General features: G+C 32.1%; 1 protein-coding gene across 1 annotated transcript in view; it reads left to right on the top strand.

Annotated features, from left to right (window-relative positions):
* Positions 1-7,893: 7,893 nt before the first annotated feature.
* Positions 7,894-16,505, top strand: part of LOC107453067 (cysteine-rich venom protein AnHyalC) — a 41,912-nt gene continuing 33,300 nt past the window's right edge. Inside the window, exons 1-5 of the mRNA XM_071185729.2 lie at positions 7,894-8,172; positions 10,564-10,651; positions 11,888-12,063; positions 12,106-12,165; positions 15,554-15,654. Of these exons, the coding sequence (XP_071041830.2) occupies positions 7,894-8,172; positions 10,564-10,651; positions 11,888-12,063; positions 12,106-12,165; positions 15,554-15,654 (704 nt within the window). The remainder of the gene's footprint in view (positions 8,173-10,563; positions 10,652-11,887; positions 12,064-12,105; positions 12,166-15,553; positions 15,655-16,505) is intronic.

The raw sequence follows: 16,505 nt of genomic DNA, 5'->3' as shown, positions 1-16,505 counted from the left end.
ATCGATTATGCTAAATTTTAATTCTTTCTCTGCTACGTCGTTTACTTAACTTAGATTTTTACTTGTTTGTGTAGTTTATGGTAATAGTGATATATTTTGGTTTCGTGTACCTGTAAACTTCGCAGAATGGTTAGTTCGTTTATGATCTACATTTGTGTTAAGTAAGAATGCTATGGATGAAGAATTGTGAAAGAGCCTTGTGAAAGAATAAAGAATGCGCCACTTAAGAGAATTGACACTTGACTGGCTTGATTTACTCATAATAAAATGGAAAAAAACAATTGGTAACATAAGCAAATGACACATTTCAACAACCAATCAGGATCGAGAAACCCACACTTTGTCACTTGCAGGCTATTATGCCATTTGAAACAACTAGGTAACGTTAAATATTAACGTATACTTAAGACCACGAATGAATAATACATTACGACATTCTAGCGAAGTCATAATAACGTTTTCTTGAAAGTTTCTTATAATCTTACTTGCAACAGATCCCTCGATTAGCAATAAAATAAAGCAGTTGGTTTACGCTGTAAATTTTAAGGGTATTATTTACGATTTTTTGGCTCTGTCGTAGTCTTCTTAGCTTCTGTTAATTTTTTTTTAATGCTGCAATTACATTTATAGTTCTAAAGTTGAGTTTTTTCTTCTGATTCATGTCAATAATGAACTGTGAATCAAATATTGTTGAATTAAATTTATACAACACAGTTTTTTTTAACAATCTTCCATGATATACTTTAGTTTAATTACACCGGGGAATAAATATTTTGTAATATTTATACAAATCTTGCTTTATTCGGGAGTGAGAATTTTAAATTTGAAATCAGTTTTGATCCTAAAGCTGCGGGTGTTGTTCAATTTAGTCAATTTTTGTCGAAATGTACAAGGGCACATCATTAGAAATAAAATAGCATAGGAACCCGAGTCCGAAAATGTCATCGTACGTCGCTCCCCTAGAACGTCATCATCGTTCTAGGGGGGCTTTCCTGTAATGTTTCATTCAGAAGTACACGAAGAAACAGTTCTAAGGAAGCTCTCCTATCTGCGTATGATTCTATTTTCGGTCATGGGTTCTTATACTATTTTAACCATGATGATGTACCTTAACTCACTTGGATGTTTGGTGCAATCTTGACGTATTCCCTTATAATACCTAACGTTTATAAACTTGTACTTTTCGACGAAATTAGACTAAAAATATCACTTTTAAAACAAACTGCTTAGATAGAAAAAACAACTGCACATTTAAAATTCACAATACGAAAGTATCAAAGATCCATTTGAAAAATCTCATGTAACAGTAGTAAAAACTTGTTCTCCAGTGTTATTTATAAATAGGGTAAAAAAAACTCATTCACGCCATTCGGGTCTAAAAAATGGGGTCATTTTTTTTCCAACGCTCAAAACAAGTCCACTGTTATTTTCAATTTGTTCATTTTGGAAGCAAATAAAGTTTTTAATCAAGTAATATCTTACCGTTTCTGTTTCTTGAGATTATTTATTTAAAGTACCTAATATACTAATATAGGTACAAATTGTAGGAACTTTTTTATGTGAAAAAAGTCTTATATTTAAAATTAGATTTCTCAGAAACGATTTAACCGATTTCGCTCTGCAAAATTACGTACTTTAAATGATGTAAAAAATTGTTAACCTTGAAATTCGAACTCTTCTCGAATATCTATACATAATAATAAACGCGGCTGTGTGTGTGTGTGTGTGTGTGTCTGTAATCACAATATATCTCCCCAGAAGCCTCGCCCAGGCACAAAACTCGGCACATAATTGTGTTTTAACATAATGAAGAAGTATTTTTTTTCTTTTTCAAAAATTTGGATTAGTTTTTTAGTTATCAGTAATTTTGCAAGAAAATCTATGCTTTTTCGTCTTTAAAGAGCCATATTCAAAAAACTATTGAAAAATGCATATACTTTTCTCCACTCTTATAAATGTATGCTAATGCTAACCTTACAATTGAAATATTAATTTTCGACAACTTAAACCAATAATGTATGAATGAATTAATAATTTAATTGTAAGGTTCGCATTAGTTTACATTTATCAAAGTGGAGAAAAGTTTAACTTTTGTATTAAAAATGTGGCAACATATTCGATACGTAAATAGAACGCTTCGCTTTGATATATTTGTTGTTGTTCATAATTGTGATAAGTTTTTCTTCTTTCCACGCTCTATTTTTTTTTTTCTTAAGCGAAGACGATAATTTTTGTCGCCATATAGAAATAGAAATTGATACCATAAAAAATTATATGGAAATAGAAGTTGATACCATAAAAAATTAATTCGTTTTCGTGTTCTTTTCATGTATTTAGCATTTTAGTTTTTTTTTTCTTAAGCGTTGTAGCTATATAAAATAGGAATTTAATTGTTTTTTAATTAACGATCACTCTTACCTTGGATCTCTTTGGTTTTTCTATTCTTTATTTTAACAGTTTTTATCAAATGTAATTAGTTATTTTCAGAAAGTTTCAGCAGATAAGCACTTAGATTTTAATATTGAAGACAAAATTGCAGGACAGGAACACTTTAATTGTCCACTAATCTTCAGATTTCCTGCTATGTTTTAAAAATCTTTATTTGCGAAAACTTTTAGTGTGGCGGACAGCTGGCCGCCTTAAGCGGCTAGTTATTAAATAAAATAATAAATATTTCTAAATTTTTTTTTTGCATAGATTTATCTTTGGACATACGAATTTTATAACTGCATGAAAATTTTCTAATATTTGCTTAAACAGCTGCTCGAGATGCGGTGAAATGCGCAAAAATTAAAAATAGCTAAGAGATCTAAAGTTTAGATCACTCTCCAGACCAAACTTTTTGGACCATATTTACCAGATTGCGGCAATGCGGCCGCAGAAATCCTAATCCGTCAAAAAGAGGTATGTCTATTCAGAGAAAGTACGTTTTTGTGTCTGATTTCGTTACTTGAAATATCGTCTGCACTAATTAAGTAGCATATTTGAAGTCATCCCCTCGAACCATTAAAGGTCTGGTTTCTTAGGACAAGCGCCTTATCTGGGCGTCAGCAGGACGTCAACGTCCCGCTGACGCCAACATAATACTGGTTTGTTAGCTCAAGGCTTGGTTTCTTAGAACTAGCGCCTTATCTGGGCGTCAGCGGAAAGTTGACGTAGAGCTGATGCCAAAAAAATACTTTTTTGTTAGCTCAGCGTGAGCAGTCGGTCCAACGCAGACATTATCTCTCATTGCGCATGCCTTGATAACGTAAACAAATATTTATTTTGAATTTGTATTGATTTTGTTACTGTCGACCAGTGTTTTAGAGAACAAATAATGACTTTGTCCAAGAAAAAACACATTATAGCTGAGCTAAATGAAGAATGCTATGTTTAATGAAGAACCTATGTTTAATGTCAAAATCAAAATCTTGGCTGATTTCAATGTGCTGTTGGATGTTGTCCGCCATTGCTTCTGTGGTTAACGTCACGCTGTAATCCAACTGCAGTTGAGTTGGACGGCAAGTGTAGTTCAAGATGAGCGTTCGATGACGTATAGTATCAAACTCACAAATGGACCAATCAGAGGTTAACGCTGATTTCCAGCTGACGGCGTCCTGTCCTAAAAAACCAGGCCTTAAGAAAAATATGTGAACTGTTTGCAATTTCAAATTAATATTGAAATGTACAGGTTTAGAATTTTCTACAGTGAAAAGTTTTCGGAACTTCAGTATTCAAAAAGGTATACAAAAGCTAGACGTTCAGAGCGTATCCAATGAGCGAGCAAAGCGAGCATTGGATTGCGAAGCAATCCGAAATGAACTGCGAAAGCAGTTCCGGGGGTTGGTGAGCGTTAGCGAGCAGGGGGCGAAGCCTCCTAGTATTTAATTATTTTGTCTTCGCTTGAATTATTTTATATTCGCTGTATCAGATAAGTAAAGTGAACAACATTACTTGGTACCACGCGTGATCTACATCATTAATTTATACTTTTGAAGTTGTCTGATACAACGCGCTTTTTTGTTTATAATATTTGTCTCAAAACGTGTTTCTAAGACACTTCAAACTAGTAACTTTGGTTGAATACGCAAATATCTCTCCTTCTGTTGCATTGTAATTAATTAAAGTTCTGAAATCAAAAACTTAATAAAAACGAAACTTAAGTTTAAGACTTAAATAAGCAAATAAGTAAATTACAAGTGATTCATAGATATCTTTAAGCAATATACAAAATGATATAATGGTTTTTCAGAAATAAAAATATTTTAGAATTTTAATTAAACTGCTTTTTAATGATCACAGATTACTCTCAATGTCTAGATACGGCTGGAATGTCAGAAAATAATATACTTTTTGTGCTTGAATCCGGTTTGTCAATAGCGTGTGCTTTTCAACCCCCCCCCCACTGGAAAAGTGGGAAGTCCTTATCCCCTATATTACTCCCTGATGTGTGCAAATCTATTCGTTCTTGGGAAACATATACATTCAGACAAAAACTAAACTAAAAAGGAATATTTTAAAAAAAATTCTGCGGCTTTCCCAAAAAGACTAGTTTTAACACACCTGAATTTAAAAAAATCAAGTTCTTTGAAGTGTACAACAAATTTTACAACGCGGAAATACCATCTGTTTAGTTCATAAAACATTTCGTAGATAGATGGCGCTGTTTTCAATTTCAATGAAAAACTTTAACTTTTATTAATAACATTAAAAAAGTATTCTGTTTATGTTTGGCTTGCCATTGAAATCGAGGCTAGCGATGTTATTCCTGTAATGGGAATCATTTTTAAAAATCAAAATAAATCAAATGAAAATAGCATACGTTATTGTCCCATTTCTTGGTATATAAATCGAATTCCTATTTTTCAGATAATTAACATTATTTTTTATAGCAGCAAGAAATCTCAGGTGAGCTAATTTTGATATTAATTCAAAAACTTGCCAATCGAAACACCATCATTAGATCATATTCAGGGTGATAATTTTTTGGTGCATTGTAAACTACCGTTGGAATCTCAAATGAAATATCAAATGGTGGAGGTTATGTATATGTTTATGTATTTCTCTGTATTTTAAAACTGTTTAAAACTCCGAGTTTCATCTTTACGTAATGGAGCTTACAAATCAGAGGCTGAACTATATCACTGAGCGGAATAAATGAATCAATTATCGTTTGCACCATTTCTTTTGGACGATTCATACTCACATCACATAATATTATAAACGTGTTCCTATTGGTTGCTATCTGTAATGCATTCTTGATTGATGTTTTTCCATTGGACAGGTAAGTTAAGTAACGGCTGCTAAGACATCTCCATTGACTTTTTTTTCAATAAAAAGGAGTCAAAGTTAAAGTAACTGTACGTCAGCAACCTTCGAAGTAAAAATGTTCTCATTGAAAAGTAACAGTGAATGTTTTCGAAAATGTGAGCGCATTCTATTAAGGAAGAATGAAAATAAAAATGATTTACTTACTGGTAGTTCCATTATTTTGGTTATAGCAAGCAGAATAATGTGCAAAGTAGATCACGCATTAAAAAGATAACCTCAACTTTTATTGTATTTGTTTATATTGTGCTCAGAATTTTGCATTTAACCAATAAAGGTAATATTTAGTCAACTTTTTTACAGTTAATGTCTCACAATACTAATGTTTCGACTAATTTTTCTTTCATTTCACACATAAATATGGTATAAGGTATTCAGCAATTTAGCAGAGATTAATTTTGATAGTCTTTATTGCGTTTTTAACGACATTAATTTTCAGTAAAATAAGTGTAGACAAAATTTTAATGGCAGCCAAAAACTAATAAATTTATAATAATAACTAATAATCATTACTAATAATCATAAATTAATAATCATAATCTGAAAAATATTTTCATAGATTTTGGACCTTGGTCACGTAATTCGTAGCCAAGTTTCAAGATGGTATATATGACACTGGATGGCATTTTTTTTTCCTTTTTGCTTTCTGTTTAATGGGATTTCTTTTACAGAACTTTGATATTTTAATATCGCTGATTTCAAATATGCTCTCTCTAAGATAGTTTTTTAAGACACAATTTCTTAGTTTTTTTTTTGGTACTAATTTAGAAACGTCTCTTTTTCATACTAATTTAGAAATGCACTAATTTAGAAACGTAATATGCGGCTGAAGGTGGTATGAATGTTACTACAAATTTCCAGGGCAGTTAGGGCACATCATCAAGATTAATATCGCTTGATAACCCGGGTGGGGCGCTTTCTTGCCATGAACTATTTCTTCATGTGCAGGGATTCCACAGGTGACTAAAAATGAAAAACTTGGTAAAAGCTGAAATAACTTTTATTTATTTTCTCCTTAATTATTCAATCATAAATTCTACTTTCAAATTATTCATATTTAAAACAACTTCCAATAGCAAATTAAAAAAAAGTAATGAGAAGTCAGTAATTAAAATTTTTTTAAATAAAATTTTAAATTTCATCAGTCAGCATTTTCTGCATTTTTGTCGAATGCTGTGTCCTTGTGTATTCTTCTGAATAAGAAAAGAGCCCTACACACGTACGCCAGTGCAATTTTACGTCTTACGTAATTTTAATCTTGACAATGTGCAATAAACTTACCTAGAAGTTTGCCGCAACATTTGTTTGGATCCCTGTTACACAAAATGTTTTCAAATTTAAACAATTAAACAAAAAATAGACTAAAAATGTCCTTTTAAATGCAATTTGTAACTTTATGAACAAAACTGATTACTGATATATAGTCCTCTCAATCTCTGTAATAAAAATAATAGTTCCCAAGTGTTAATGTTATTAGCATTATTATTATGTTATAATTTTCCTCTTTCAAAGAAAATATTCTTGTTTGTCTTGTTGTCTTGTTTGAAAGTCTTGTTTCATAAAATGAAAATATTCTTGTTTTTGTAGGATGTTTTTATCGAAACAATATAAGATGCTTATTTATGTATCTTTTTCTGTGCTTTGTTCAAGTTGCTTTTGTGTCTTTTATATCTCAAACATTCATTAATCACTTCCCTTAACAAATTTACTTTGTAAAAAGCAGCAAATTATTATTCTTTTAATTAAAAATAAGGAACTAAAATGAGAAAGATAATATAGAGGTTCTAACCTTCCCCAACGATTCATGCTATGTCTTGTACCACTAATTTAAAAAATATTCGAATTCACTGGAATTGTGCGCGTGTGCAAAGCTATTTGCTTCAAAGCGTTCCATTCTTTTTCAGAAATCATTATTACAGAAACTCAAACTATTTGAGGCAGTTGAAAATTAATATTTTAGCAGAAGCAGAATTTTTTTAAGCAAACTAAAAGAAAAAAATATTGGAATTTAAGCTTTTGTATGTTGTTTTAGCTGGGCACCTGAGCAGGGAAAAGGCCCTAACCAAATCATCATAAAATGTTACACAGTTTGAGGTTGATCGTTGAATTAGCAAGCAGTGGGGGTGAACTTAAGCTTTAATCAATATTTCTTCATATCTATCTGTTTAAATGACTTCTATTCAATGGTGAACAAAATTCCTTTAATTCTAATTAATTAAAATAATCACCCTTGCTACCACTAAGAAATTTTTTTCTTCTGAAACTACCGAAAATCCGTAGCAGTTAGGATTTTTTAAATTTTTAAGCACTGCATAGTTGAAAAATATTTTATTTATTTAGAGTGTAATGCCAGCAGTTGGAGTTGCTAATGCGATATTTGTTTAAAAACTGGAATTTGCAATTTAACAATAATTTAGTCCTGCCATCAAACGGAAAAACTCCCAAACAAAAATTTAAATACATTCAACTAAAACAGAACATTTTCTCCAGCGAAGGAAAGATCTAAGACAAATCATGCTGACAATTTCAACGAAGAGCAAGTTTTCTCAGGTTGGATTTTTTTTTTTAGATCCTTCCTATACGATGCTGAAGAAAACAATCACCACGCTTGTAATTCTTTGCATTCGCTCTCTGATTGTTGTGACACAGGAATGTGATGATAACTACAAATCCTTCTCTAAGGATCATTCTGCCTGTTTGTCCTACAATCTTCAGTGCTCTTACATTGAGTACGCCATGACAGATAAGCAGGCCGAAATGGATGAAATAGTCAACGTTCACAATCAGTTTAGAAGCACCATCGCCATGGGATCCGAGACAAGAGGAGGAGGTCTACCTTCAGCTTCGAACATGCTGCAAATGGTACATTATAATTATAGAGATATTTAACATGTATTTGTTGAAATTGTATTTAACTATTGTCTAGCAGGCAATGCGGTTACTGTCAGGAAGATTCAAGCACTTGAATAAACAATAATAATGAAAACAAAACGGATCAGCTTGCTCTAAACTATGTGTGACTTGAGTTTGAGATGCTGATTGAAGTCAGCGTGGGAAAACGCTTAATAAAACCTTCAGTATTGTAGTTGTTAAAGCTGATGTTACAGGTGGATTTATGATTAAGAAATTTGTTTAAGCTTTTATTTATTCTGATGATTGTAATATGAGGCGTCTGATGTAAAGTGAGAAGCTATTGGTCTGAATTTTATATCTTTTTTGTAATTTTCAAAATTAAACATCTAGTTAAAATTAGCTGTATTATAATTTTTTGGCTTCTCGAAGAATATATATAAACTGCTGTTTGTAGAAAATGCAACACCATGAAGGAATCATCAGAATCAAATGAAATTCGCAGCAAATGTCAATTATAGGATATTATGCAAATTAATAAAGTTTCAGAGCCATCGCGCGTGCGTGACGCGCGCAGCGCCCTCTGAATTGATGCTGAAAGCGTATAAATAAAGTGCTGTAGCGGGACGTTGAAAATAGTCTATGATTATTTGTTAGTGGCAAACGTTTAGTGAGACCTGAGTATGCCTCCACGACGGAAGAATAAGAAATTCAAGCAACTTACGGAGTTTGAACGAGGGAGGATAATCGGCCTTCGAGAAGGAGGATTTTCCTATCGCGCAATAGCAGCTCGTATGCAGCGGAACAGTTCCACAGTGATGCGAGTTTGGAAGCAGTGGACCGACGAGCACCGAACAACTCGAAAAACAGGCACTGGACGACAGAAGGTGACGTCAGAGCGCGATGATCGACACCAGCTCCGCATGGCGGTGAATGATCGCACAGCTTCCTCCAGGCAGCTGGCAGCACATTGGTCTACTGCTACAGGTGTACAATTGTCGGCTTCGTCAATTCGTCGTCGTCTGCTGCGCCGTGGATTGCGTGCAAGGGTGCCATTATACAGGATTCCCCTCACGGCGGATCATCGACGGCTGCGTCGGCAGTGGGCTCTTGAGCACAGAGACTGGCGAGCTGATTGGCACCAAGTTGTCTTTTCAGATGAATCACGCTTCAATTTGTGGACCCATGATGGCCGTGTTCGTGTTAGACGTTATGCCGGTCAACGCTGCCTTCCTGAGTGTATTATTGAACGACATAGTGGTCGAACACCCGGAGTTATGGTCTGGGGTGCGATTTCGTATCATGGACGATCCAATTTGATACGAATTGAGGGTAATCTCAATAGCAACAGATACGTCCGTGAAGTGCTACAGCCCGAAGTCGTTCCTTTCCTTCAAGGCATCCCTGGAGCTATCTTTCAGCAGGATAATGCACGCCCACATGTTGCGCGGACTGTTAGAGACTTCTGTTCAGCACAACGCATGCAACTTCTTCCTTGGCCTGCTTATTCGCCGGATATGTCGCCTATTGAGCACGTGTGGGATATGGTTGGTCGGCGTCTCACTCGTGATCCGCGTCCTGCAGTTTCCAAAGACGAACTTTGGTTGCGCATACAAGCGATATGGAATTCTCTTCCTCAAGCAGATATTCAACATCTGTTTGACTCCATGCCACGTAGTATAGCAGCACTTATTGCAGCGCGTGGTGGCTGCACCAAATACTGATTTCGGACGCTTAATTTGTTTCTTTTGTTTTGAAAATTTCATCATTTATTTGTATCAGTACAAGTCGTTTCTGCATTAAATTTCATTTGATTCTGATGATTCTTTCATGGTGTTGCATTTTCTACAAACAGCAGTTTATATATATATATAGTTGTTGTTGTTTACAGTGCAATCAAAGAAGATCAAATCTACGTCAAGGGGTTAAGGAATGTTATTGTTATCATTTATTATTGTTTTAGCAATGTTATTGTTATTATTTGATATTGTCTTAGGAATTTTATTGTTTGAAGAATGTTTATGAAAGTAGAACTAGGTCACCTTTTTAATCAGCACAATCATAGAAAAAAATTTAATTTCATTGAAGAAACACAATACTTATTTTTTTTTATTTATTTATTGCTGTAATTGTTGTGAAAAGTGGGAATAGTTAGAATAAGGAATTTATCTGAAAAATAAAGAATATAGTAATAATTATAAATTACTCTTCAAATTATATTTTAGAAGTGTCTATTTCATGCCTTGTCATTCTTTTGAACTAATTCTTTCCGTTACAAATGACTCATAATTTTGTCAAATCTCTATTTTCCTACCAAATGTTTCCCAAAATTGTAATAAGTTTAATTGGTGAAACGCCTTAATTAAATCAGTCGTAAATATATTTGTTTTTGTTTGATTTCAGACTTGGGATAAGGAGTTAGCAGATATAGCGCAAAAGTGGGCGTGGCAATGCAGATATGAGCATGACTGCGAAATATGTCGAGCGACAAGTCAGTAAACTTCTCTAACTTTTTTTCACTGATCTCTTCCCTTTAATTCGGTTCGTCAATTCCTGAAGAATTAACCAACAAGGATTAAATAAAATATATTAAACTTTCTATTTGATGTATATATCTGTATATGTATACATGATTTGCTAAAAGAAATGTATTTGGCATTAGATTTTAAATTAATATCATTTTTTCGATCATATATTGTATGGGAATTTTATAATTATACTTTCAGTAAAGAGTCGTCTATCAACGTGAATTTCTGTGTTTATAAATACCCAAATTTATAAATTATGCTTCCATAACTACAAATAAACTCGGTAGGAAATGATAAAGTGATCGAACTCATACCGTGAAAAGAGAAAGTAGCTTGTATGTTTTAGTTGGTCGCATGTCTTCCATTAATTTACTGCAATTTCTATAAACAAACGTCTTCTTTGGAATTTTTACTCATGTGTCACCACAAGTCATAAGTGGGTGAGAAACTTCGCATCCACATTCAAAAACTAATAAAGATGTTTGGAAGAATATTTCTGCTTGGCCTTACATTGTTTTTTTAAAAAAACTAGGAAGTCACTGTAAAAATTCAAATTGCTGAGGATTAGCTATAGGATTGTTTGTTACATTTTTTATGGATATTTGTTCCCAGGGCAGAATTTATAAATTGTTTACTCGTAAAATGTTAGTTATTAATTCGGTACAGTATCAGTCTTCTAAATTACGATCAACAAAGCGAATTAATATTTTATTCCATCCAAGTATTTATTCCCCCAGTGGAAAAAAAAGACTTCTAGAAGATATTTTATGAGTTGTTTGCGATTGTCATTTTTGAAGAACCGATTTTGCATCGCGCATACGCATCCTGTTAAGTGACGTCAGTTGAAGGTCAACAATTCTTGGAGAATCACTCACCATTGCATTTTACACCTCCGCCGATAATAGTTGTATGGTTATGCTGCTTCGTTTTTCACCACCATATATATATATATATATATATATATATATATATATATATATATATATATATATATATATATATATATATATATATATATATATGGGAAACATCTAGGTTCCTTACAGATTTTGGGCAGAATTTTGATACATGGTTTTGATTATCTCTACGTGAGAGCAAAATCCGTTTAAAAAATCGTAACATTAGATAAAAGAGGTACAAAAAGAGTTGAATCTCCGTAACATGATTAGCAAATTATCATGAGACCAAATTTGTTTCAGGAAGCTACCCCGTAGCTCAGAATATGGCTCTGAGAGAATATTCCTGTGTTGGCAATTGCGAACTTCCACACGAATGGACAGCAGTGATATCTCAGTGGTATGCGGAAATTGACCAATTCCAGAAGGCTCTTTTAGAAAGAATGAGGCTTGACCCGAGCAACTTACAATTTTCACACGTAAGTTTCATGTGCAAATTCGTTTCTCTTTCTTATTGTTAGATGGTTCCACAAGAAGTGACATCTATCATACTTCTTTCACTGGAAGATGAAAATGCATTGGTTTGTATGGAAATACGTATATTTAACCCTTTCAAGAATATGATCACATATACGTGATTCCGTGGTTCTCATTTCGAGGGCCATGATATCAAAAATGAACGAACTCTTTTGATTTTTGGCTCTTCTGTCGGAGAATTTTTATAATTTCAAGATATTCCTTTCATTTGGAATATGCTCTATAGCTTAAGATATTCCCAATATTCCCTTCATTTAGATTATGCCTTATAGCTTCACTAAATTCCCTTTAGAAAGTATTAGCGTCTTCATCAAATGAAACAAAATTTCTGGGATACTGGTAATTATTAATTAAGTTAATATGAATTAAATTTACATTTCCAGTATACCAGAAGCCTGGTCCAAAGGGTATAGCGGCCCATAATCGTACGAGTATGATCTCAATGCGGAGTTTTCATATTATATCTCGTACTATTTCGTTATACGTACCACTAAGTACTTCTACTCTAGGAGCGTGCGTACCTTGTGAAGCGATTCTTTTTTCCTTGGCCAGTCCTGAAGGATGTATAAATTAATTTTGATATATATAGATTAGTATTTATATTCCACATGTCAATTCTTACATTTTATACAAAGATTTTTATGTTTTATATATATTTTTTCTCCTTCTTTTCGTTACATATTCTTTAAGATTACTCCTTGGCGACAAGGGACTTTCAAATTTTTTTTTTGGAATTATCAAGGGATTTGCTTGAAATTTTCAGAATACATTTATATTGTTAAAAACAACTGTTATACAAAATTTCAAAAAAAATATTTCAAATTTTAAGAAATTAAAAAATTTAAATTTTTGAATTTTTTATGTTTTTTTTATATTACTCCTCGCGTCTGAAATTTTGTCAAAATGACAAAATTCTTTTAAAATATTACATATTAGATAATATTGAAAAAATTGTTGGGAGTACTTTTTCTATTTTTTATTATAGAAACGAATAACATTAAAAAAACAGTAAAAAACCTACATTTTTAGGAAAAAATCATCATTCCTCTATAAAATATCATGTATAAAAAAAAATCTATTCTCTTAATTCAAAAAACTTTTCCAACAAAATGTTAATAATATTCATAAATATATAGCATTAAATTCTCAGGTCAATAGAATGAAAATTCATTACGCTGGAACAGTTTGAAATTTGTAAATTTGTCAAAAAAGACATTTTGAGAAAAATGACTTTTACTACTTTTTCATTGCAAATTTTACTTCTGAACAAATATTTCTTGTTTTTGATATAAATATCTATAAATATTGTCTAATGAGCTAGTTTAATAATTATATACTTTAAATTTTTTTAAAAAAATTAACAAAATATTCAACTAATTTTAAACTAAACTAATTTTAACTAATTTTAAGCAGGCAAAAAAAGGTAAACAAAGGGGTGTGGTCAAAACTGAAATGGCCATAACTTCATAAATTTTGCTCTTATTCCAGAATTTTTTTTTTAAATGTTCAGTTAAATGCCTAGATTTCAAAAATATAAAATGCAAAATATCGATTTTTTGACAAATTTTTGTTTCTTTGAAAGTTCTTTGTCGCCTTAAGAAATAAGCAAAAACATATCGCTGTAGTTGCGTAAAAAGTAAGAAACGAAATAAACTTTTGCAAAAAATCATCACTTTATAAAATGTTATCATAGCACTTTCTTCAAGTGAAGCATTGCAATAACTGTAACTGTCTTGGATACAGAATCTTAGTAGCAATTTGAGGAAATAAATACTTCATATAGATTGGGGAAAGGTAAAATTATTTCCTCTATGAGAATTTTAGAAATATTTAATTACGAACTTCATTGGAATTGTGTTAAAGTTACCCATGATAATAAAAATACTCAAATTTTTACATTTTCGATTTCAGTTGTATATTCGATTATTGGAAATTCCCATGAGTACAAAATTTAAAACAATATCCACTCATAAAGTATATGCTTTCTTATAATTATCCACTTTTTAAACAAGGAGGTGATATTTAAATTGTCCCTGCTTAGAACAAAACCAATCAGGGAAACCTTATAGTTATGTAATATGGAACATGGGGAAAAAAACTAATTCGCAAATTTCAACCACCATTTGGGAAAAAAAAATTGGAAAATGCAGCGAAAAACATAAACTGAAGACACAAAACTTTATTAAATCACAGCATATGTTCAATATGCATTCTTTTTTGTTTAAAAAACACGTTCGAAGCACGTGTTAGCGAATTCAACCGTAGGTAGAGAGATTATTTGATTTATAGCAGCTATGCACAATCATAGTACTGGGCGAAATTCAAAAATTTTTCTATTAGCCAGTGGTCTGTAGTAGCACTTTTAACTGTGGTCCCTTTTTTAAAAATTTAAAATTTTAAATTATTATAATATTTTAATTTATTATAATATTTCAAATTAATAATTAAAGACACATCTTATGAAGCTTTTATCAAAACACGATGATGAATTTTAATAAACAAGTGAGAAATAAAATAATTTTCAGAAAAATATAGCATATTCATATTATTTGCTTAATTATTAAAAAAAAAAGAAAAGAATAGAATGATGAAAAAGTGATGATCAGATGGCGACTGGCAGACAATTTTTCAATTGCCATTTTGCTATCCTTAGAAACCCTGCAGACGGTGGAGACTGTTTTTTTTAAAATTAATTATAGCCTAATATGAATGAGTGTTGCGCCTACATTAGATTCAGTTTCATTTGAAAGTTTTGCATTACACCACTAACACACCAGTTGCTTCAAATTTAATGTTCATTTTTTTAAGTTAAAGCCTTTTTTCTGTAATGACATGGGACAGGATGAATTTTCACCCATGTTATTCCACTCATTCCAATTGAGTCATGATGGCTCAGGGGATAGAGCGTTCGCCTTCTAATGAGGTGAACCGGTTTCGAATCCCAGCAATGGTTTATTGATAAGAATTCCGCATCCGGCTTGTACCGACGGTAGTGCTGACGAGAAATATCCTCAGTGGTAGATGGATCAAGAGTTAGAGTCCCCTTGCCGTCAGGCTAACGGTGAGAGGTTCTCGTAGTCTTCCACTCCATGTAACTCAAATGAGGGTTAGTTCCATCAAAAGTCCTCCACGAAGACAAATTTCTCCTAATATTTGATCCAGGAGTTTCTTTGTCTTCTGGATTGGGTTCAAAATAAAATCATTCCAATTCAATTCCGATTTTTATTTATGAAATAAGATGCTACTAATTAAAACGTAAATTTAAATATTTAATTTAACAAATATAAACTAACGCTTTTTTTAAAAACTATGAGTTCTGTTTGCTAGTTATAGTTAGCTAGGTAGTTAGTTACTACCTTCTTCGTGAATTTCTTTCTTGTTCTTGAATTAAAAGCCTCGAAAGAAAAAAGTATTTTTGACTTTCTGTTTCAGATGGCATGGGCGCACACATATAAGGTGGGATGTGGATATGTTTCATTTAGGCCAGCTCAGGGAATATCGCAACAGATATATGTGTGCAACTATTCGCCAGCGTAAGTATTATAAGATCAAAAAGAAATATTAAATGGTTTTCGAATTAGTGTGTGTATAGACTACTCCATAAAACAATTTGATACTTTTTCAAACGAAATAACGAAAATAAAGTATGTATTTTTAAGAAAAATCCTGCTGAAAACGAATTTCTAGAGGCAGAACTTTCCAATGGAAACTATTTATTTATGTAAGCATTCAATTTTGTAAATAAATGACGCTGCGAAAGTTGCCGCTGATTTGAATTAAAAAAGGGGAAATATTAGGAAATTACGTTAAAACATTTTGAAAATATTTTTCTTCAGCTACATAAATGTTTATTGGAATCCAACATGGAGGGAAGCCCAAATTCAAACATACATAGCAATTTTTAAATATATACTTAATATCATCACATAATTATTTGTGTCGTTTACTTTGACTCAATTATGAAGATATTAATCTATAAAACTTGTTTTCTATTATGGAAATCTCGCCAACTGCTCTTTGCTGAGCGTTAAATCGCATTCATTGGCATCAAGTTTGGTTCCCAAAAACTTAATAAAACAAAATACATCTACTAAACTACAATTTGGCATTTGCAACTCGATGCCACCATGATGATGCATAATACAAAATGTTTTCATGCACTGTATACTATTTTCATGATGTGTGGGTTAGGCATCCAATTAGTTTTAAATAAAGAAAGAAAGACTTGCAACTCGAGAAGAAGACTGCTGAAATAAAATCACACGGTTATGTATGGAGTCTTATGGGAACGCCTTACCAATTGATTCAACTAGTCTTTTACCTCCATAACGAGCAAGCCATGAAATTTCAAATACTAAAGAGAAATTTTTAAAATATCTAAATG

The sequence above is a fragment of the Parasteatoda tepidariorum genome, chromosome 5 (genome assembly GCF_982258835.1).
Source record: "Parasteatoda tepidariorum strain Cologne lab strain chromosome 5, Ptep-v5.0, whole genome shotgun sequence".
Lineage (NCBI taxonomy): Eukaryota > Metazoa > Arthropoda > Arachnida > Araneae > Theridiidae > Parasteatoda > Parasteatoda tepidariorum.
Note: the sequence above shows the minus strand (reverse complement) of the source record. Positions and strands in the feature narration are given on the sequence as shown.